Source organism: Wyeomyia smithii, chromosome 2 (assembly GCF_029784165.1).
Source record: "Wyeomyia smithii strain HCP4-BCI-WySm-NY-G18 chromosome 2, ASM2978416v1, whole genome shotgun sequence".
Lineage (NCBI taxonomy): Eukaryota > Metazoa > Arthropoda > Insecta > Diptera > Culicidae > Wyeomyia > Wyeomyia smithii.
In genome coordinates, this window is record NC_073695.1 from 158,412,073 (window position 1) to 158,437,807 (window position 25,735).

At 37.4% G+C, this 25,735-nt stretch overlaps 1 protein-coding gene across 5 annotated transcripts in view; it reads left to right on the forward strand.

Moving 5' to 3' along the window:
• Positions 1 to 25,735, forward strand: part of LOC129721825 (uncharacterized) — a 669,416-nt gene that overhangs the window by 563,098 nt on the left and 80,583 nt on the right. For 3 of the 5 annotated variants that reach the window (XM_055674846.1, XM_055674847.1, XM_055674845.1), the window contains exon 5: positions 20,333 to 20,898. The exons of 1 other annotated variant lie outside the window; for it this stretch is intronic. In XM_055674846.1, coding sequence (XP_055530821.1) covers positions 20,333 to 20,898 — 566 coding nt within the window. Of the gene's footprint in view, positions 1 to 20,332; positions 20,899 to 25,735 lie in introns of those variants that run through there. One more of the 5 variants, XM_055674848.1, reaches the window with a different exon arrangement.

The following is a 25,735-nucleotide window of genomic DNA, read 5'->3' on the forward strand; positions in this document are numbered from 1 at the left end:
GACACTAACGGATACAACCGATCTGACTTTGTAAACGATTTGTTGTTGTTGTTGTTTACTTGAGGTCGCTTTCTGTTCCTGATATTTTTTAGAGCTATGTTGTAACTTACGAACCAGAGACAAACTGGAAAGAACTTGTAATAAAGGCGAAGTCTTACAAGTACAATACTCTGCCTTTATTTCAAGTTTCTTCCTGTCTCTGGTAAGTAATGCGAATGCACAAAATATTAATTTCATTTCATGTTGGCAGCCGGACCGATAGAGCTCTCGCACACGCAGCATTATACCTAACAAGTACAGTTTTGTGTTTTGGAAGACAATCGAATTATTCTGACGGAGAAAGAAAAGCCGGTTTTCCTGGCTGATCGGGGCGCGTTGATAGTTAAGCACCTGTCTATCTGGTGGCTGTTATGGAGTTTTCGGTAGCTGCAGAATTATTGGAAGTGGCAGGCAATTCTACTAGAGAAAACGAGAGAACTAGAATCATCGGCGAATGGTTATCCGAAATAATGATAATTGAACAAACTTGCCAGTGCACAGTGGGGCGACTCCATACAAAAGCTGGCCAAGCAAAAAAAGTGTCGAACCAAACCCCTTGAACCAAACAAATTTTGCCGAAATATATATATATATATATATATATATATATATATATATATATATATATATATATATATATATATATATATATATATATATATATATATATATATATATATATATATATATATATATATATATATATATATATTATTTTTAATAAACTTAAACAACATAAGTAATACAAACTAATTACAAATTGAAAAAATCAACTGATTCATGTGATGTATGTTAAATGTATGTAACAAAAATAACCTTTTGTTTGAGATACACTATTGAAAAGTTGATAAACAACATCGATTGTCTAAATCATACCGAGCAACCAATCACCACCTCTCTTCACAAGCACAGTCGACACTAACGGATACAACCGATCTGACTTTGTAAACGATTTGTTGTTGTTGTTTTTTACTTGAGGTCGCTTTCTGTGCTTGATATTTTTTAGAGCTATGTTGTAACTTACGAACCAGAGACAAACTGGAAAGAACTTGTAATAAAGGAGTGCGTCTTGAACTGTCCTACAGATCAGACGTTTTTTCGGTTGCTTGCGGACTGGTCTTTGACTGCCTATAGCTTCAAAGTTTGTGTTTTGTCAGTGTGTCTTTTAAAGACTACCTGAAAGTTATTTCCCATCAGTCTTTCTCAAGACTACCTACTTTTGAATTTAACATTTGTTTTAACTTTTTTCGTATCACCTGAAATGGCTGGACGGAAAAAGAAACCTCGCATCGCTGCGGGGAGGAAAAGAGAGGCATCTCTTTCTGACACTTCGAGTGTGTGTAGTGACAATCCTTTTGATATTTTGCCTGAGCAAGAAGCTGGTGAAATGGAAGTTATTAATAATGAAACTATACAAAATATAAAATCTTTAAAAAAGGAGAAAGTTCCACCTATTGTGGTAACTATTTCTTCTGAATTTAATATATTCAAAAAGGAACTTTCAACGTTTGTTTCTGACGTTAAAGTTACCTATCAAATTGGCCGTAGAGGTGAATGCCGCTTATTAGCCGACTCAGTAAAGGGTCGTGATCGTCTTGTTCAGTATTTAACTGACAAGATGTACAAATTTTTTACATATGACACCAAGAACGCCAAGCCGTTCAAGGTTGTCTTGAAAGGTCTCACCAACGATCAAACCGTTGATGAGATCAAACTTACTTTAAAAGAATTACTTGGCATAGCCCCTACCCAAGTAATTCTAATGAAACAAAAATCACGAGGCGAAAACAGTCAGAGAACTGGAATTTCCCTTGTTAATTATTTAATTCATTTTAACCGCAATGAGGTTAACAACTTAAAATTTTTTGAAAAAGCACATGCTTTGTATAATGTGCGTGTAAAGTGGGAAATTTATAGGAAGTATGGCGGAGGTGAAAAGCATATCACCCAATGCCGTACTTGCCAACGTTATGGCCATGGTTCCAAATTCTGTAACATGGACCAAAAATGTCTTAATTGTGGAGACTCTTCTCACAAAAAGGACACATGTCCTGTGAAAGAGAGTAAAAATTTTCGCTGTGCGAATTGTAACGGCAACCATATGTCAAATTTTTATCAATGCTTAGTCCGTTTAGCAATTGTTAAGGCAAGGCAAGGTAAACAAAATTCAATTTCTCAATTAAAACCAACTTCAGAACAAAATTCTCCAAGCGTACCAGTGACGCATAGTTTACCTACTCCTTTGCATACCCGTTTAACTTATGCACAGGTTACAGGTAGTTCGAACATTATACCGCCTAGTGTTGGTAGTTCGAAAATGACCGTTAATATGGGTAAGCAAAACACGCTAGAAAATAATTGTACACCTATCACTCCAGCTAATATTGCTACCGAAAATATTTTTTCTAATGTCAACTGCCTGGGGCCTATTACGGTAAACTTTCTTTTTTGCAACAGGCAATGTTCGATCTTATGAACGCCATGTTGCAGGCAAAATCAATGTTTAAAGCCATTCAAATAGGCACAAATTTTACTATTAAAATTGTTTCTAATTTAAAATTTAGCAATGATTTTAAATAAAACAAATAAAATATTAAATTGGAATGCTCGCTCATTGAAGGCCAATGAGAATGAGCTTTTCAATTTTTTAACAGTAAATAATGTGCATATTGCAATTATTACTGAAACATTTTTGAAACCTAACATAAAATTAAAATATGATCCCAATTACGTGGTTCATAGATATGATAGGATTCAGGGTTCCGGCGGTGGAGTTGCAATTGTTATTCATCGCCGAATCAAACATCGTGCTCTTCCCCATCTTGAGACGAAAGTTATTGAAACTTTGGGAATTGAAGTTCAAACTGAACTTGGGATTTTATTTATTGCCGCAGCATATTTACCATTTCAATGCACACGCGAGCTCAAAAATTATTTTAAAGGTGATTTACAAAAACTCACCAGAAATCGTTCGAAATTGTTCATAATCGGCGATTTTAACGCTAAACATCGTTCATGGAATAATTCTCAAAGTAATTCCAATGGCAAAATTTTATTCAATGATTGTTCTTCAGGATACTATTCTATTTTGTCTCCGAATAGTCCTACATGCTTTTCTTCTGTAAGAAACCCTTCAACAATTGATTTGGTGCTAACAGATCAAAGTCATGTATGTAGTGATTTGATCACACATGCTGACTTTGATTCTGACCATCTTCCAATAACTTTTTCTTTATCACATGAATCAGTTTTAAACCCTATGAGCTCTGTTTTTAATTATAACAAGGCTAATTGGGAAAGATACAAAACTCATATTGAGAGAAATTTCAATAATGAGCTTGATTTGCAAAACGAAGTGAATATTGATTCCGCTTTGGAAGCATTAAAATGTGCAATTGTTGATGCCAGGAATTATTCTGTTCCAAAGGCTCAAGTGAAATTTGATTCACCAATAATTGACGAAAATCTTCAACTTCTAATTCGTTTGAAAAATGTCCGCAGACGTCAATATCAACGTTCTCGTGACCCTGTTTTTAAAACTATTTATAAAGATTTACAGAAAGAGATTAAGCATAGATTTACTCTTCTGAGAAATCAAAATTTTGAGACTAAAGTTGAAAAATTGAAACCATATTCAAAACCATTTTGGAAGCTGTCGAAGATTCTTAAGAAACCTTCAAAGCCTATTCCAGTTTTAAAAGATGGTGAACGTTTTATTGTATCCAATGAACAAAAGGCTCAAAGACTTGCTCAGCAGTTTGAGAGTGTTCATAACTCAAATTTGAATTTTGTGAGTCCAATTGAAAATGAAGTCACACGTCAATTTGATTTAATTACTTCCCAGAATTTTTTACCTGCAGAAATAATTGAAACTAACTTGAATGAGATTAAATCAATTATTAAAAATTTCAAAAATATGAAAGCACCTGGTGACGATGGAATCTTTAATATACTAATCAAACATCTCCCCGAGAGCACAATGGAATTTTTAGTGAAAATTTTCAATTGCTGCTTCAAAATTGCATATTTTCCCAAATTATGGAAAAATGCAAAAATTACTCCAATTTTAAAACCGGATAAGAACCCAGCTGAAGTTTCAAGTTATCGACCAATCAGTTTGCTTTCTTCAATAAGTAAACTGTTTGAGAGAATTATTCTTAACAGAATAATGTCACACATCAACGAAAATTCAATTCAATTCAAATGAACAGTTTGGATTTCGCCATGGGCATTCCACAACTCATCAATTGCTCAGAGTTACTAATATGATACGAGCTAACAAATCTGAAGGTTATTCCACTGGAGCTGCTCTTTTAGACATAGAAAAAGCATTCGACAGTGTTTGGCATAAAGGTTTGATTGCGAAATTGCAAACTTTTAATTTTCCAATTTTCCTAATCAAAATTTTGAAAAATTATCTTACTGATCGAACTCTGCAGGTTGTCTATCAGAATTCAAAATCTGATAGATTTCCTGTCAGAGCAGGTGTACCTCAAGGTTCAGTCTTGGGTCCAGTCCTGTACAACATATTCACTTCAGATCTTCCTGATTTGCCTCCAGGATGCACAAAGTCATTGTTCTGCGATGACACAAGCATTTCCGTAAAAGTAAAAAGTCTTCGTGTCATATGCGGTCGATTGCAGAAAAGTTTAGATATTTTTTCCTTCTACTTGCAAAAGTGGAAAATCTCTCCCAATGCTTCTAAAACTCAAATGATAATTTTTCCGCATAAGCCTAGGGCTTCTTTCCTCAAGCCAAACAATAATCACGTTGTCAAGATGAATGGGGTTATTTTAAGTTGGTCCGACAAGGTTAAGTACTTGGGACTAATTTATGATAAAAAACTTATTTTCAAAGAGCACATTGAGAGTATACAAGCCAAGTGCATCAAATATACGAGATGTTTATATCCTCTCATTAACAGGAATTCTAAACTTTGTTTAAAGAACAAACTTTTGATTTACAAACAAATTTTTAGACCAGCAATGCTTTATGCTGTACCGATCTGGTCAAGTTGCTGTTCAACAAGGAAGAAAACGCTCCAAAGGATTCAGAATAAAATTCTGAAAATGGTTTTGAAGCGTCCTCCTTGGTTTGGTACACTCGAATTACATAGACTTACTGGTGTTGAACCATTAGAAGCTATGTCAAATAAAATTATTAACAATTTCCGACAAAAATCGTTGCAATCCTCAATTGCTACGATAAGCTCTCTTTATAGCCAATAAGTTAGCAATTAAGTTAGTTGTAAGTTTACTTCCCCTTTCCTGACAAGTAGGTTTAAATCCCTACGAATGATAAGTCCTAATTGCGAAAGCAAACAAATCCTAACAATCAAAATTACAAATTTCTAACAGTGTTGAGAAGTCACCATTTGTGATTGGACACACATACTCATTATTTACTAATATTTATCATAAATACTTAAGCTACTAACAAATCCCCCCCAAAAAAAAAAAAAAACTTGTAATAAAGGCGAAGTCTTACAAGTACAATACTCTGCCTTTATTTCAAGTTTCTTCCTGTCTCTGGTAAGTAATGCGAATGCACAAAATATTAATTTCATTTCATGTTGGCAGCCGGACCGATAGAGCTCTCGCACACGCAGCATTATACCTAACAAGTACAGTTTTGTGGTTTGGAAGACAATCGAATTATTCTGACGGAGACAGAAAAGCCGGTTTTCCTGGCTGATCGGGGCGCGTTGATACTTAAGTACCTGTCTATCTGGTGGCTGTTATGGAGTTTTCGGTAGCTGCAGAATTATTGGAAGTGGCAGGCAATTCTACTAGAGAAAACGGGAGAACTAGAATCATCGGCGAATGGTTATCCGAAATAATGATAATTGAACAAACTTGCCAGTGCACAGTGGGGCGACTCCATACAAAAGCTGGCCAAGCAAAAAAAGTGTCGAACCAAACCCCTTGAACCAAACAAATTTTGCCGAAATATATATATATATATATATATATATATATATATATATATATATATATATATATATATATATATATATATATATATATATATATATATATATATATATATATATATATATATATATATATATATATATTTTTTTTTTTTTTTTTTTAATAAACTTAAACAACATAAGTAATACAAACTAATTACAAATTGAAAAAATCATCATCAGCATCATCATCTTCCGCTGTGACCGCTTAAATCTCGTGTTGAATTGTTTCCAGAAAATTTGAAGTTCATTATACTTATCAGCAGCAAAAATGTCTTTCGCTGCAATTTTCATTTCTTCTAGTAATTTTCGATGTTTAATTGTTTCATATATATGTTGTCTTCCTAATCCGGTTCCTATGGCTGAGAAAGTACATTTAAATACATGCATAACACCATGAATTGACAACTTACTAGACATTGAATTAGGTGGTGCCGCTGAAGTTGAAGGTTCCATAATAAAATTCAACGAATTTATGAACTTGAAAACCAAGACACTGGAATGACACAACGTTCTAAATGAATACGAAAAGATGCGGAGGGCGACGACTGTTCTTTGTTTTTTTCTCATAAAGCAAAATGTGTGCTTTACTTTTGTATGCCAACGAGTGCGAAGCAGAAGTAATCTTCAAACGGGTTATTGTTAGCCGGAGTTTGATGGTATGAATTTGCTGCTAGTATTAAACGTTTCAATCAGTTTAGCGAATTTCATGATCATAAATTGAAAAGGGCTGAATATTTTTAATATTGTTTTAAATTTGCAGAAAGCGATAAAGTTTGACATAATTAAAAGTTTCATAAAGATTTGTTTACTATCGTCTTATTTAACAATTGTTTTATAACTTTTAATTGATAAATTTCGTAATTTTTGCCCAAATTTTTATTTCATTCTTACGGATTGAGTTCGACATTAGTATTACGACATACGAAATAAACATTTTCGAACGTTGTAGAATGGTATAACCGGAAATAATTAAGTCCCCCCCTTTTTCCCAGTTATACCATTCCACAACGTACGAAAGATTTGTTATGTCAGAGCGGATATCGCGCGCTCCTTTTCCAAGGCTACTAAATGTATTTGGAAGAGCATAATGATTATATATAATGAGAGCATAAAAATTGTTGATACTGTGCATAACAGGCGGTATAAACGAAACAAATCCGATTTCAAACAGAAAAGCTCGGCACGTTCTGCTCACGATGCTGAGTACGTTTTAAAAAATTCACAACACTTCATTAACAAAGATGTAACGTCTTGAAGAAGACGGCTATTGTTTGACATCACAGCAGAATTGCAACCCTTACATCCGACACGAGAACGGGAACATTTTTTTCCTTCAAGCCGCGCAACACGAGCACGACACGATACTCACGTTATATTGTTGCCTTTATAAGGCAACAATAGGTTGGCAGGAGGAATGAAACAATTCAATTGGAGCAGCAAACGTACGAAAGATTTGTTATGTCAGAGCGGGTATCGCGCGCTCCTTTTCCAAGGCTACTAAATGTATTTGGAAGAGCATAATGATTATATATAATGAGAGCATAAAAATTGTTGATACTGTGCATAACAGGCGGTATAAACGAAACAAATCCGATTTCAAACAGAAAAGCTCGGCACGTTCTGCTCACGATGCTGAGTACGTTTTAGAAAATTCACATCACTTCATTAACAAAGATGTAACGTCTTGAAGAAGACGGCTATTGTTTGACATCACAGCAGAATTGCAACCCTTATATCCGACACGAGAACGGGAACATTTTTTTCCTTCAAGCCGCGCAACACGAGCACGACACGTTACTCGCGTTATATTGTTGCCTTTATAAGGTAACAATAGGTTGGCAGGAGGAATGAAACAATTCAATCGGAGCAGCAAACGTACGGCGGTCTGAACTTTGCGGGAAGTAATAGTAGAACGTTTGTTGTAATGCGCCAAATGGGAAGCATCCGAAAATGGTTCTTCTTATAACGAGATTTGACCTGTTGTGACAAATTTCCTGGCTCCTCTGTCGCTTGCCTCTGGTGCCATCAAAATGTTACATTTGTTGGCAGGTACACAGTTGACGATAAAATAATGCGCTTTCACGCTCAAATTTCGCTTACATACCCGATCAGAAAGAAAAAACAAAAATGTAACAGAAGTTGTTACTTTGTTACGGGAAAAACCTTACAGGCTGTGTTTTCAATTTGGTCCCGTTAGGTGTTAAAATAACAGAAATTATAACATAAATGGTTCTATTAGTATCAAACACATATCAAAATTTGTTACTAATGTATCAGCTTTCTAACAAAATAAGATAGTATATAGAACAATATAATAACAAACATTGTTAGAAACAACAGGTTTTGATGAAAACGAAAAATTAGTTAGACTTGTTTCAGAACTATTTCATTCCACGTTTTGTTATTGTTACTCATTCAGATTCAATTTTGTTACCAAAATTATATGGAAAAATACAAAATTTTATCAAAATATGTTATTTGTATCTCACGTTGATAGAATTTTGTAATTTTTTAGTTATGCTCTTCTGATCGGGTACCGACAAACACAGATGTATTTTTCGTACATTAGTTTTACGACATACGAAATAATATTTTTCGAACGTTGTAGAATGGTGTAACCGGAAATAATTAAGTCACACCCCTTTTCCCAGTTATACCATTCCACAACGTACGAAAGATTTGTTATGTCAGAGCGGATATCGCGCGCTATCTGACCATGAAGCATTTATGCGATAATTAAATGAAAATGGCAATTGCAGCAACCGGTCTTTTTCAAGGCTACTAAATGTATTTGGAAGAGCATAATTAATGGTTATTACTAAACTGCAACTGTGGTTTGATGCTGCTGATAATGCACAGCAGTGTAATGTTAATAACGATTTGTTGATACTGCGATTCAATCCGATTACAAACAGAAAAGTTCGGCACGTTCTGCTCACGGTGCTGAGTCTGTTTTAGAAAATTCACAACACTTTATTAGCAAGGATGTAACGTCTTGGAGAAGACGGTTATAGTTTGACATCACAGCAGAATTTCGACCGCTTTACACCATTAAGTTGATTAACCCTAATCGAGTGTATTTCCAAAGCTATTGCAAAAAAAATTATTGACATAAGACAGGCTGTCGTAATTCTATGTTAACTTGCGGTCGTATATTATAAACAACCTCTTCCACTTTTTTCAAATACATGAAGTTATATGCTGGGCTGGAGCTAATCTAGCATGAGCTTTATCGATTTAATGTCAAACAATTTTTAAATTTTAAGTTTTCGCTTGAATCGTTCTGGTCTCTAATTTCAGATAGTTTCGTTGAATTTGCTTTTTGCTTAGATAGGAAAATTTTACCCAATTCGCTAAATTAAATGATTGTCTTGGTATCAAACAAAGGTTTGATTTTAATATGTATAAAAAGACAACGATTGAATAAGAGAGATCCATTCTTCTAGTACATATTATTATTTATAGCGTTTTAAAGGCTCAGCATTCAGAAATGCACTGTTAGATATAATTGCAGCAAATACTGGTGTTGCAATTCCCTCTACTATTTGTTTTAATGGAATATAAGAATACCGTAGTCAACGTCATGCGGTCGTGTCTTGAATACCATCCTCCTACTATTTTTTGCAGCATTCGATTAGAAAATTAGTTGCACGTCCATCAAAATGCTGCAAAATTATAATTTTATGAGGAAACCTATTATACTATTGGAAAAAACAACAAAACAAGGTCAAATATCATTCAACATTGGTATTTTTGGAACAGGATTATATCTAGAGTCCGAAAATCGACCCCATACGCCATTTCCAATTTAAAAAAGGCGTTTTTCGGTCAAATACGGCATAATATAGCTCCCAAAACCGGAGTAATGTCCAGATTTACCATTGTGAAATTCAAGATGGTGCAAACTCCGGTTTTCGGTATATTGCAAAAAATGGTCAAATACCACCAAATATAGGTATTTTCAGAATGGGAACCATGCAAAAATTCAAACTTAAACGCTATTTTGAAATTCAAAGTGGTAACTTCCGGTTTTCGGAAAACAGCCAAAAGTAGTCAACCGAGATAATGGCTGGGCATTAGTGATCAAATCCAAACGCTACTAAGATATACAAGATGGACTTCCGGTTACCGAAAATGACCATATACTACAAAGTATGGTTACTTTTGGAATCAAATGATAGCGTGCGGTCGAAAATCGAAAATCCTATATGACGGCTTCTTGTTTACCGAACACCATCCAATATGGGTGTTTCGCCGGTTCAAAATCCAAGATGGTGACTTCCGATTTCCAGTAATCACCAAATACCACCCAAAATGGATATTTCCGTGATGGGGACGATGCGCATAGGCTAAATATCCAACCCTAATTCCAAAGTGGCAAATATCCGGTTGCGGTAAAAATGCCAATAATATTCATTTCAGAATTGAGATGATGCCCGGAGACCGGAGAACAAATTCAGACAAGCACTAAAGGAAGGCAAGGTCGGCTGGTCAGTATACCCTCTGAGTATACTCCAACAACCGGACGTTTGCTTCCGATGCTTCGAGGGAGGATATAAGCCCTGGAACTTCAAAGGGCCCAATAGAATCCAGTTATGCAGGCATTGCGATGGTGCAGGCCATAAAGCGAAGGATTGCGGGGAGTCCGCCGGTAAACCGGCTGCGAAACCACGGCCATAAGAGAAACGCAACAAAACCTGAACCACTGCTATGTGGCTCAGCAGCTGCAATACCAAGCAGTCACAGAGTCACTGTTGGACATCCCCATCGTATCTGACCCCTACCGTATTCCTCGGGTGACTTCAACGCTTGGGCTGTTGAGTGGGGAAGTCGCGCTACGAGCCAGAAGGGTCAGATCCTGTTGGAGGCTTGGAAGCTCAACTTAGACCTAGCCAACGTTGGGACCAAATGTATGCATAGCAGAAATGGTGTGGAGTCGATCATCGATGTGAGGGTAGACGATGGCTACACCAATAGTGGGGGGACGATTGCCTAATGTCAATATCAAATCGATAAAAAAATCGCGACGGACGGAGCAAACCAAAAAAGCGTGTGACCTAGGCGAGCTGCTGATTTCAAGAGAACTTTATTAACTAGTGTGAGTAACAATGTGAGTATATTAAGTATTGTGATAAATGTGCAGGGTATCAGAAAATTCGAGTGGTTCCGATGTGAGATTAGACGGCCGCATTTTGTCGGAGTTGTTCACCGCTCGCGTTCGTCCATAAGCGCCCACCAAATTCCGGTCCGGAATGTCATTGCCTAAGCGACCAGGTACAAATTCGTTACTGTCTAGTGGCACCACTCTTAGTCGTCTGATATCTCTTTGAGTCACTCCGTGGTAAGTTTTCACGGTCACAACCCTCACTAATCCATCTGGTCCAGGATGCGTCTGCACAATCCGTCCAAGCGGCCACTGTTTCGGTTTTCCATTTTCTACAACTATGAGCACGAAATCGCCAACCTTCATATTGTTTGGTGAATAACTGAAGTGACCGCACGTATTTCCTTTGACAACGCTCACGAAATTCCTGTGCCTTCAGCTGAACGAATTGCCATCACGTCATAGAAGTGATATAACGTTCTAGTTGATTGATTGCAGGCGCTGTTGTCAACGGTCGACCGATTAGGAAATGCACCGGAGTCAACGGCTGCGGATCACTTGGGTTGTTCGAAATTGGGGCGATTGGCCGATGTTCATGCAAGCGGCAACCTTCGCTAGCAGAGTGGAAAGTTCTTCATAGGTGTAGATGAAATTACCTGATATTTTTGACAGTAACTGTCTTGCAACCTTTATCCCGGCCTCCCACAAGCCGCCATGATGAGGGGAGCGAGGAGGTATGAAACTCCATTCCACACCCTTGTCTGCGAGGAAATCTGCTACCGTCGTTTTGTATTTAGTAGAGTTGACCAAGGTGTTCCCTTAGCTACTTAGTCGCAGACCAAAAATTTGTAGCGTTGTCACTGTAGACTAGTGCCGGTAGTCTGTACCGACTGGAAAATCGGGTGAATGCAGCAAGAAATGTCCCTGTGGTAAGGTCAGATACCGCCTCTAGTGCCACAGCCTCTGTGACAAAACAAACGAAAAGGGCAATGTAGCCTTTGCTGGCGCTAGTTCCCCTCGATTTGCGGCTAGTGATGCTGATTGGACCAGCATAATCAATGCCAACTATCGCAACCGGTGGCTGCGGTTCTAAGCGATCGACGGGAAGCTGTCCCGGTTGCTGTCGTGAAGGAGGAGGTCTAACACGAGCGCAAGTAATGCACTGCCGGTTAATTTTACGGGCAGAACTCGTTCCATAAGGAATCCAGAAACGCTGACGAGAAGCTACTAAGAGTGTTTGTGGTCCGCAATGAAGATTATTGACGTGCTCATCATGTAGAATTAATGAGGTTAAAATCAAATGGCGCGGAAGTAGCAGCTGATGTTTGGTGTTGTAATTTAACTTTGACAACCGGAGCCGACCGCCCACCCTGAGGAGTCCATCTGCATCTAAGTGGGGATCTAACTGGTAGATGGAGCTTCCAGTTGCAACGGTTTTACCATCCTTCAATCGTTGAATGTCACTCGAGAAATATTTGTGTTGTGTGTGTCGAACGTAGATCATCAAAGCCTTATTTAACTCAGCGGCTGACAAACGCTCGTGACCACGATGAGCGAGCCGAAGAAGGCAAGCGGTGACTCGAAGAAGCATTTGTTTGTTCGGATAATTTTGATTCAGCATGCCATCCAGAAATGAGCTTTCGTAGATTGTAAGAAGACTTACTGCTACAGATTTCCGCTCCCGATCGATGTGGTTTCTATGCGCCGAGTCCACCTCGTATGAAGGCGAAGAATGTTCCCAGTCTGGTCCGTGCCAAAGCGAATTTCCTTGTAGAGTGGTAGGCAGTGCACCTCGGGATTTTAGATCAGCTGGGTTGTTCTGCGTGCGTACGTGGTACCAGTTGATTGCAGGCAGTAACGTGGCTATAGCGGCAACACGATGCGCAACATATGTTTTCCATTTTGACGCACCACCAGCAATCCAAGCGAGCGCGACTTGCGAATCACTGTATGCGCGAATTTCATGAAAATGGATCTGTAATGCCTTCGTCACGTTGTGTATAAGTCTCGCCAGAATGACCGCTGCATGTAGCTCCAAACGGGGGATGGTAGACCTGTTGTTTCTGATAGGTGCCGTTTTTGACTTGGCACAAAGCAGATGCGAGAGTGATTGCCAGCCGCGTCGACGGAACGGACGTAAATGCAGGCTCCCATGGCCTTCTCGAAGGCGTAACTGTAGCCGTGCAGGTAGAGTTTCACTGGTTTTCGTGCATCGATCACACGCCGAGGACCTGAAACGAATTGATAGACGACAAATTCTGTGCAAATATAAGCCAATCATTGATCATCTCACCAGGAGGAGTTGTATCCCAGTCCACCTTCAGCTCCCACAGTTTGCGCATTACTAGTTTCGCCATGACGATAATTGGGGCAAGCAGATCCAGTGGGTCGAAGAGGCTGGCGATCTGTGACAGGATGATGCGCTTTGTGGGCTGAAAGCTCTTAGAGGGTTGATACGAAAACGTGAGCTCGTCGATACACGGCTGCCAGTGGATTCCGAGGGCCTTGATTGTGTCGCTGCCGTGGAGTTCAATGGGGATTTTCACTCCAAAGTCAGCTTCTGGTACACCTTCCAACGCGGATGAGTGGCTCGATGCCCATTTGCGGAGGTGAAAACCTCCCGTTGAAAAAATTTCGGATAATTGTTGTCGCACTCGACACTCAGCAATATTGCTTAACAATTGCTGGACACATTTTGTAGCTAAGTAGGACGCAGGTTTGGTGCCAGTGTTTAGAGTGTACTCGTCGACCGGGCCCTTTTCGTTCCACCGCCACAGTATACGCTGATAGTTGCAATCTGCTGCAGCCACTTTCACCATACGATACGTTTGTCGAACATCTCCTGTGAGGGCGATGACCGGGGTGCGAAAACGTAGCAAAATGTTAACAAGCGAATCTTGTAGAACCGGTCCAGTCATTACCACGTCGTTTAATGATTTGCCGCCAGCCGTTTTGGACGAAGCATCAAATACGACGCGACATTTAGTAGTCGAGCTGGTTTCCTTCAGTACGCAATGATGAGGAAGGTAGACGGCCCCGTTTGGGGCTGTAATCACAGCAAGACTCACATGGCCAGCGTCTAAATATTCTTTCAGAAAGGCGTGGTAATTAATAGAGATGGTTGGGTACGGGTATTTTTACCCGATACCCGTACCCGACCCGTACCCGACCCGTACCCGACGGGTCCGGGTCGGGTTTCGGGTAACGCAAAAAAATATTTTTCGAGTTCGGGTCGGGTACGGGTAATTTAAAACCAAAGCTTCGGGTTCGGGTCGGGTACGGATTTGAAAAATTCTCAATTGGTCGGGTTCGGGTCGGGTACGGGTAAATCGATTTTCGTGCATTATGAGAATTTTATTATTACTTTTCAAGCCTAGGTGTTTTAGCATAGTCTTGGTCTGGGAGGGAGAAATGGATACGAGGCTATGGGAAAGTCAAATAAATCGGAATGAGTTGTCAGTTTGAACCAGGAGAAAAAAGCATCTTTTAGTAGCAGGTATGGTAATAACTTGAAGGTATCGCCTTACTTGATAAAATATTCAACGCAAACATTTTTTTTTATTCAGTGTGGTTACCCAAAATATTTTGGTTTATTTTTACGTAAAATAATAAATTTCATAAACTTTTAGTAATAATCCTGTCAGCGTATTTCGATTATTAAACTTACGCTTTCTGGATTTACGGTGCAAGCCGGCTTTCTTTTGAAATTTGAGGAATTGCTTAACCAACTTCTGTTTTATGTAGCGCCAATTTTGTAGTTGCACCGGCAACGTCATCACTGTGGAAGAATGATTGCATTTTACTTGACCGTGGACTTATTCGAAAAATACTTATCATGATAACATCCATACACGCAATAAAATTAATAATATTTTCTGAAACATAATATTTCTGTCCTTTGGTAAGCTACGAGTTTTGAAATTTTGCCGATTTTTTAAGGCATTTTTGTGGTTAAAACATGTAATATGTGGAACACCTCCTCCGTCATTGTAACTCGGGTATCAAAAAAACTGTCGTTTGGTAACAATTTCGAACTATACACTTCATCACGGTTAAATGTTAATTTTTGTTTCACAAAATAGTGAGGTACAAAATTGTAAAATTCTTGCAACTCTGCGCAAGTCTGCGAAATCGTGTCAAATAAATGTGTGAACAAAAGAAAAGTCTGCGTAAATATATAACTTAAGTTTGCATGAAGTTTAGGAGTGTTTTTAAAAAAGTTAGAACTGAACTGTTTGAAGGTCTAACTGAGAATGATTTTATTGTCAATTCAGAATATACACTTGCCCTGGCTTTGTCCCTAAAACTGCTGATCTCGCACTAACTATCGATGAGCCGTTGGTGACGTTGTCCGCGCCGATTCCGATGATCGATGTTGCCGTGCGTCCGTTGCTACCTGGCAACGGTATTGATGACTTCGATGTTTCCGTTCCGATTGCTGACTTGCGATGTTCCGTGTTGAACTGGGACGGGCCTGTTGTCAACTGTTGGAGTTTCGGTGGTGTCGAACTTAACTCATATAAACTAAAAAATCTGGAGAAACTGACTAGAAAAATCTGTGTGTTACAGACAAATTTGCACATTTAGTATTCCTGATGTTACCTACTAAAAACTTAGTTCGGGTCATGCTCGGGTTACAGCAGGAAGACACGCTATCAAAAAACGACAAATGTCCGTTTCATCTGTTTCGACCGATTTTTAGTGTAATATTCGTTTCTTCCTCCCAGGTCTTGGTTTGCACTATGATCAGGATTTCCGCATGTACAGAAATATCTGTGTTATACCGAATTTTAGATTCCAGGTTGCTACGATGTGCACATAAAACTCGTCGTTAGTTTTGAACTCTACTAGAAATGCATTTCTCATCATTCTCCGTGTTGTTCTAGTAGGGTAAGTTAACATATAGTGGATCCCTTCCCTATAGTGGACCACCCGCCAGATTAATTCATTGTATGTGGTCCTCGTGGTTCTGTGGTTAGCGATGTCGGTCGGCTAGCTCTCCCACACGGTTGTGATATCGGGCTCGATTCCCGATCAGGTCGAGGATCTTTTCGAGCTGGAAATTTTCTCAACTCAGCACTGGGGCACGGTGTATCGTTGTACTTATCCTACAACATGCAAAATGTGCCGAAAACAATATCGATAACGAATTCTCTCAAGTAATCTAGTTGATCGAGACCGCATTAGCCACCCAGGCTAGCGTGCGATATTGTATTGTTGTATGTGTAAACTCGAGTGATTTTCAGAAAAACTTCCATCTGTAAACATCTTTTCCAGCCAGTCTGCATCACAAACACAAATTAATAAAGTAAAGGGGTCCACTATAGGTTAATTTATCCTGATCTTTTAGTTGTTTCGATCTGGTTTATTATAAAGTTATTATGAATCTTTCAAAAAAGTTCTATTGAATTTTTATTGATCTCTCGAAAACAAAATAAAAATTTACAGCATTTTATATGAATCATACGTATACATGCAAAATAAATAATTGAAATCCTTGATCAATTTTAATATGAGGTAACTAACACGAAAAATGGAACCCAAATTATCCGTACACAGTTATGAATAGATATTTTGCTGCGTGATGAATATGGTCAAATTTTTCAACATCAGACGAGCGGACGTTCTCAGTGACAGGTGCTACGCTGGATTCAAGGAGAACCAATATGTCGCCTGTAACTCTGGGTTCATTAACATTCATTCACATGAACAATCGGTTCTAGCCTAACTCCGGCCATCATCTCGAGAAACCACATATGACAATCAGTGCATAAAATGTGCGAGGTAACCAGGTATTTTGAAATAAAAAAAATAAAAAAAAATCATCTGGAAAAAACATCTTTTCCAGCCAGTCTGCATCACAAACACAAATTAATAAAATAAAGGAATCCACTATAGGTTAATTTATCCTGATCTTTTAGTTGTTTCGATCTGGTTTATTATAAAGTTATTATGAATCTATCAGAAAAGTTCTATTGAATTTTTATTGATCTCTCGAAAACAAAATTAAAATTTACAGCATTTTATATGAATCATACGTATACATGCAAAATAAATAATTGAAATCCTTGATCAATTTTAATATGAGGTAACTAACACGAAAAATTGAACCCAAATTATCCGTACACAGTTATGAATAGATATTTTGCTGCGTGATGAATATGGTCAAATTTTTCAACATCAGACGAGCGGACGTTCTCAGTGACAGATGCTACGCTGGATTCAAGGAGAACCAATATGTCGCCTGTAACTCTGGGTTCATTAACATTCGTTCACATGAACAATCGGTTCTAGCCTAACTCCGGCCATCATCTCGAGAAACCACATATGACAATCAGTGCATAAAATGTGCGAGGTAACCAGGTATTTTGAAATAAAAAAAAAATCCAGGACGGGTCGGGTACGGGTCGGGTACCGGCAATTTCGGAGTATTTTTCTTTCGGGTACGGGTCGGGTACGGATAGTTGGAAAAAAAATTTCCGGTTCGGGTCGGGTACGGGTATTCTAAACAAACCCGACTTCGGGTTCGGGTCGAGTACGGGTTTGAAAATTCTCGATAAGTCGGGTACGGATCGGGTACGGGTAACAAATTTCCCATACCCGACCATCTCTAGTAATTAACCTTTAATTGAGGGGATTTTTTCACCTTTCTCTTGATGAGTTCGAGCCGCTTCAACGCAATGTCACGAGATGCACCAAGGGTATTAGGATCCTCGCGAAACGGAAATCGAACTTCAAAACGGCCAGCTTGATCACGAGTGGTGTGTTGCTCGAAGTGTGCTTCACATTTTCGTTCCTCTTCGCTGAGATGCTGGCTAGGGTTCACAATATCCTCAATTTCGAAAAACTTTTGCAGCTGTTGGGAGAGTGTTTCGTTGTGGGAAGTGAATAGGCAGGTGGGAGAGTTTTTCATTGATTTGCTATCCTCGTAACGGCCTGACACCACCCAGCCCAGCTTTGTGTTTTGCAAAATGGGGAAACGACCATCTGCATCCAAGTTTATTCGCCCTGGTTTAAGCAAATCTAGGAAAGGTTGTAAGCCTAATAATAGACTTATTTTTCCCGGATGATGGAATTGCGGATCAGCTAGATAGACTGAATCAGGGATTGGCCAGTCGCTTATATGCACAGGGCTTAGTGGAAAGTCAGACGAAATTCGATCCAACACCGCGCATGGTATTGTAGAGCGATAGCTAGAACATCGCGAGGCAAAGGTGACCGATGTACCCATGCTGGAATGTGAGGTGGATGCCGATATCCCATGAAAGTCGAAGTCAATTGGTGCTTTTGCTATGGCTAGACGGTCGCAAAAATCCTTCCGAATGAAACTAAGATGAGAGGCGCAGTCGAGTACCGCGCGAGCAGCATGACGACGACCGTATCGATCGAAAACATCAACTGTAGCTGTTAGTAACAGCACATTCGATCCATCGAGATGATCAGTCAGGTTGAATGATGAGATACACGTTTGAGGCGCTACCGGTACCGTGACTTTATTTGTTGGCGGAGTGCCATTTGGTTGAAATGCTGGATGAAGAAGCGTGTGGTGCATTTGGTTGCACTTTCTGCATGACCCAGACTTACACGCCTCACTGTCGTGAGACCGGAGGCAATTCTGACAGAGCTCCAACCTAGAAATCGACAGTGATGTGACTCCATTGTTTTTTGACACCAAAGCTCTTTTGTTTGTTGGTCGTGCTTTTCGTAGATGAGATGGAGTAGCCAAATGTCTCGTCCTTCACGTTGAAAAGCAGCCAAAACCCGAATCACTTCATCTGAAACATGGTGTAGAGAGCGCAACCCGGCCGGGGACGATGATGTCAAAGCAGGTTGGCTCAAAAAGCGAGTAATGTGTAGGTTGGCAATTTCACGGGGTTTATTGTAGCGACTTTGCAATTTATACAGTGCTGGTAGATAATTTGCATCTTCCACATTCAAGTGAGACACAAGCGTAGCTGCTTCACCAGCTAGGTGCGTCTTAAGAAAATATAGTTTTTGACTCGGTCGTAGTGACGGATTCTGATGCACAGAACCACAGAAGAGGTCATAAAATGACTTCCATTCAAGGTAGTTTCCGCTGAAAATAGGCAGATCCATCCTTGGAAGTTGAAGGTCCGGTAGCGGTGCGCAATCTGGCGACGCTGTAGGTGATGGTGGGAGAGACATCGGAGAGGAAGAGGCACCTGCATTTACAGATAATGCTTGTAGGCGTTGAGCTTCGGGCGAACCATCAGTTTTCGTTTGCTTAAAGAACCATGAATCATTCTCGTAAGCCGCTCGTTCGTTCCCTCTTTTCAAAGAACTAGGGTAGGGGTGGGTAATTTCAGCGTACTGGTATTTTCGGCTTATTCTCAGTATTTCCAGCCACATTTACCTGCACAAACAATTTGTCGCCAAAAAACAAATGCAACAGGATTCTTTAGTTTGATGGCTGAAATGAAATGAAACCATATTAACGTCGCAGCACAAAATCGAAATCGCGACTTTTCGCTGCGACTTTGAATATCCTTACGTGGGAAGTAGTGCGCTGTATAGCACATCTGATGCGCTATACAGCGCACTATTTGCGACGTGAAGTATAATGTACGGCATGAGAGTAAAATCAATTGTCGCCAGTCGACAACTACGGTTTTCAACTAAATGGATATTACTAAAATGATATATTTGCAATTTAAATTGGCAGCCCGGAATAATCACAAAGCTTTGCGTCGCATCGGAAGGTGATCAGCTGTTCAGTGGTGAAAAAAAAACAGAATATCAGTGAACAGTCGTTATGGGCATAAACCAACTATGCGTTGCGAATAACCAATCAGACATACGCCGAAAATAGAATTCCATGTTGGATGGAAACATGATCTTTAGGCCGAAATTGCCTGCCAAACGTGTTTGCATAACTATTTTTCGCCTTCGAAAGCATTTTGTACGTACCTAGAAGCACCAGGCCATTTAAAATGGCTTAACAGTCAAAACAATGGGCAACATTCAAGTAGCTTCATTGTTTTCGATCGATAATTCAGGAAAAAGTTTATGACGGCCGACTAATAGGCCGGAAATATGTCTGTTACCCTAGTTCATATGAACGGCTCGTGAGCCGTTCGCTCATCCCTAAAATGTGCGAGTGAAGATAGACTGACTCAACGTGACTTGATTAGCCAGAAAAACAAAATGACGAAGGAAACTGTTACTATAATTAACAGATATTTCTATTCTTTCAGATATTATAACACACTGTATACAGCAATCAAAACGAGACAATTTTATAATAACATCATCACCATACGGCGCTATACAAATACATAGGATTCATCCAGATAAAGGCATTCAACCAAAACTTGATAATGGTATTAAAAAAATATTTGTTGAACAACAATGCAATAGTTATTGTAAGAAATATGATACTCTACTGAGTACCAACAAATCGTGCATGATTCAAAATATCGTACAGAAGGAGCGTAAATTGTATCGCAATAATAATCAATATTATCATAGCCTTACAAGAACATTTCATAGCAATTCCAATTTCAACATGTCTGATGATAAACAAATTGCCAATTCTGATAAAACTAGCACATTATACCATGATCAAGTTTTTTTTCTTAAGCAAATGAGTAACCGAAACACGTCATTACAGCTTATTGAACAAGAAAGACTAATTTGTATAGGAAGTGAAGAATGTGCAAAATTGATACACCTTGAAACAGGATGGAAAGGTTGTGTTAACGATTACATCGCTTTCGATTATAGAGCTCGACGATTACTGGGAACTACAGACAGAGAAATCGTAAGTAACAATTTATATTCTCATATATATATATATATATATATATATATATATATATATATATATATATATATATATATATATATATATATATATATATATATATATATATATATATATATATATATATATATATATATATATATATATATATATATATATATATATATATATATATATATATATATATATATATATATATATATATATATATATATATATATATATATATATATAATATTAGAGTGGCCATATTTTATATGGTCGTTTTTGAAACTATCGATCTTCATGAGCGCCGGGCTGAAAAAGTTTCCTTTTGACCTCTACAATAAGCCACGAAAATTTGAAATTGATCGGAGTTTATTTAATGGACCCACAAAACGCTTATATTTAAGAAATCGATTTACATGAAAATTGTACGGAGTGTTTTCTTTTTTTAATATATATCTCTCGATAAACGTATTCAAATAAACTTGTATTTTTATAAAACCGTTATATTATCATCCTAATTTAAGTTTGAAATAAACTAAAATTTTTGGTATTTGTTAAAAAGGTCGAATTTTGTATGAGTAGGGTATTTTTACGGTATGAATCAACAACATGCAATATAAACTGGAGTTCGTCTTCATTATGTGTTGGAACACGGTTAGAATTTTTCATGAATTAAACACCATGTTCTGTGGCGTCGTTAATAACGAATAATTTTTGAAAAAAGTTTGCTTTTCCTCATTATTTTCTATTCGGCTGGGTCACGGTCGAAAAAATCAATATTAAGTTCAAAACTCGAAAAGAAAGCACTGGTTTTATATAAAACGAGATGGGATAAATAATATACTGGTAACTGTTCAGGATTTTATTGCTTGCGACATTCGACATCAGCTATTTAAGGCCAAACGGTATTGAAACCAAAAATGGCCGACTTCGAGCCACCACTTTGAATTTTCAAAGGCACAAGACTCGGTAACACGTAATGCGTCATCTGTGAGAACGCTGTTTTATGTTTGCTGCGGTGAAGCAAACATAAAATAGCGTTTTTACAGGGAATGCATTATCTATTTCCGAGTCTTGTGCTTCTCAAAAATTCGAAGGGGTGGCTCGAAACTGGCTGTTTGTGGCTTCAATACCGTTTCACCTTAAGGACCATTCGCTTTTAATCCTAATCCTGAGCCTGATCAATTTTCGTTTAATTTAAAGCGGGATATCAAGCCAATCCAACCTATTCTGCGCTTAAATACCACAAGCGATTCTTCATCTTTTCAGTTACAGCCTCTGAAACTGCTAACTCCAAGAGCACTTCATAGTAGCCGCGAACTTGATTGCATAAAATTGCTTGATTTGATTGCAATCTTCATCGAACCATTTTTAGCGAACTTTTGGATCATTGAAGCTGTGAATGATTTCGTTTGATGCTCTTACAAATGGTTGAAGAAAGGTGTTTAAGGTCCGATGCTTTTGCCATGCAATATATTTTGCATAAAAGTTCGAAGATATGAAGAGTACAAGTAATATTGATTAGTTTTTGAAACTTTTCCGAAATATTCCTATCCACTAGCGTATTATGAACTTCTTAGGCGATATTTTTGGCCGGAGCTTAAATCAATTTTAAGCGCGCCTAAGAACTTTGCTGTTCCATCGTAACTCATAAGAAATGCAATTCGATCAACATGAGATCTACCGACTATATTTGAAAAAAATCACTGTCCTAGTGAATTCAGATAACTAGTGCTGAACTTTTTCATAGAAAAAAATTATAATAATACTAAAACTAACAATAAATCCATACAAAAAGCTCTTGATAACGTCAATAATTTTGCTTCACCAATCCGATTGTGACGGTTCACTAGGGATATAATCACTGAATGGCAGCTTCAAATCCTCTAACGAATACAGGAGGTCATTCATTTATTACGTAACGTACTCAGAAGAAGGGGATATTCAATAAAGAGTTCCGTTGTGCGAGGCCCCCATGCAAAATTGTGTTATTCAGGGTTGAAAGGTATTCAAAATTGCTGAAATTTAGCGTTTCGTAACATGTGAATATCCCTAATTATATGATTTTATGATTAAAGAGTATTTCGACGCAAAATATACAACTATTTTAGGAAACTAAGGCAAAAAACTTCATAAAGAGATGAAAAACAGCAATTCTTATGAGAATCTATTTTTTTTAAATACAAGCGTTTTGTGGGTCCATTAAATGAACTCGGACCAACTTCAAATTTTCATGGCTTATTTTTGGAGTAAAAAGGAAACTTTTTCCGCCCGGCGCTCATCGAAATCGCATGATGTTACAAAAATGGCCACTCTAATATATATATATATATATATATATATATATATATATATATATATATATATATATATATATATATATATATATATATATATATATATATATATATATATATATATATATATATATATATATATATATATATATTTATATATCTACAGTAGTAAAATGCAGCTCTGTCTGTCTGTCTGTCTGTCTGTCTGTCTGTCTGTCTGTCTGTCTGTCTGTCTGTCTGTCTGTCTGTCTGTCTGTCTGTCTGTCTGTCTGTCTGTCTGTCTGTCTGTCTGTCTGTCTGTCTGTCTGTCTGTCTGTCTGTCTGTCTGTCTGTCTGTCTGTCTGTCTGTCTGTCTGTCTGTCTGTCTGTCTGTCTGTCTGTCTGTCTGTCTGTCTGTCTGTCTGTCTGTCTGTCTGTCTGTCTGTCTGTCTGTCTGTCTGTCTGTCTGTCTGTCTGTCTGTCTGTCTGTCTGTCTGTCTGTCTGTCTGTCTGTCTGTCTGTCTGTCTGTCTGTCTGTCTGTCTGTCTGTCTGTCTGTCTGTCTGTCTGTCTGTCTGTCTGTCTGTCTGTCTGTCTGTCTGTCTGTCTGTCTGTCTGTCTGTCTGTCTGTCTGTCTGTCTGTCTGTCTGTCTGTCTGTCTGTCTGTCTGTCTGTCTGTCTGTCTGTCTGTCTGTCTGTCTGTCTGTCTGTCTGTCTGTCTGTCTGTCTGTCTGTCTGTCTGTCTGTCTGTCTGTCTGTCTGTCTGTCTGTCTGTCTGTCTGTCTGTCTGTCTGTCTGTCTGTCTGTCTGTCTGTCTGTCTGTCTGTCTGTCTGTCTGTCTGTCTGTCTGTCTGTCTGTCTGTCTGTCTGTCTGTCTGTCTGTCTGTCTGTCTGTCTGTCTGTCTGTCTGTCTGTCTGTCTGTCTGTCTGTCTGTCTGTCTGTCTGTCTGTCTGTCTGTCTGTCTGTCTGTCTGTCTGTCTGTCTGTCTGTCTGTCTGTCTGTCTGTCTGTCTGTCTGTCTGTCTGTCTGTCTGTCTGTCTGTCTGTCTGTCTGTCTGTCTGTCTGTCTGTCTGTCTGTCTGTCTGTCTGTCTGTCTGTCTGTCTGTCTGTCTGTCTGTCTGTCTGTCTGTCTGTCTGTCTGTCTGTCTGTCTGTCTCTGTCTGTCTGTCTGTCTGTCTGTCTGTCTGTCTGTCTGTCTGTCTGTCTGTCTGTCTGTCTGTCTGTCTGTCTGTCTGTCTGTCTGTCTGTCTGTCTGTCTGTCTGTCTGTCTGTCTGTCTGTCTGTCTGTCTGTCTGTCTGTCTGTCTGTCTGTCTGTCTGTCTGTCTGTCTGTCTGTCTGTCGGTCTGTCTGTCTGTCTGTCTGTCTGTCTGTCTGTCTGTCTGTCTGTCTGTCTGTCCTGTCTGTCTGTCTTCTGTATTCTGTCTGTCTAGTCTGTCTGTCTGTAATACATAAATACATAATAATAATACATAATAATAATAATACATAATAATACATAATAATACATAATACATAATAATACATAATACATAATAATAATACATAATACATAATAATACATAACATACATAATACATAAATAATAATACATACATACATAATAATACATAATAATAATAATACATAATAATAAATACATAATAATAATAATACAAAATACATACATACATAATAATAATAATACATAATAATAATAATAATAATACAAATAATAATAATAATAATACATAATAATACATAATAATACATAATAATAATAATAATAATACATACATAATAATACATAATAATAATAATAATACATAATAATAATACATACATAATACATAATACATAATAATAAAATACATAATAATAATACATAATAATACATAATAATACATACATAATAATAATAATAATAATAATAATAATACATAATACATAATAATAATACATAATAATAAATAATACAAAATAATAATAATAATAATAATAATACATAATAATAATAATAATACATACATAATACATAATACATAATACATAATAATAAAATAATACATAAAAACATAATACATACATAATAAAATAATACATAATAAAATAATAAACATAATAATACATAAACATACATAATAATAATACATACATAATACATAATAAAATACATAATAATACATACATACATAATAATACATAATAATAAATACATAACATAATAATAATCATAATAATAATAAATAATAACATAATAATAATAAACTAAAATAATAATAATAATAATAATAATACAATAATACAATACATAATAATAATAATACATAATAATAATAATAAATAATAATACATACATAATACATAATAACTAATAATAATAATAATAATAATAACAATAATAATAATAATACATAATAATACATAATAATAATAATACATAATAATACATACAATAATAAAATAAATAAAAACAAAATAAAAAAACAAAATAATAAACTAAAAACCATAAATAACATAAAAAAAATACTAAACAACAACAACAAAAAACACAAAAACAACACCCAAACACCACACACCACAACCACCACAC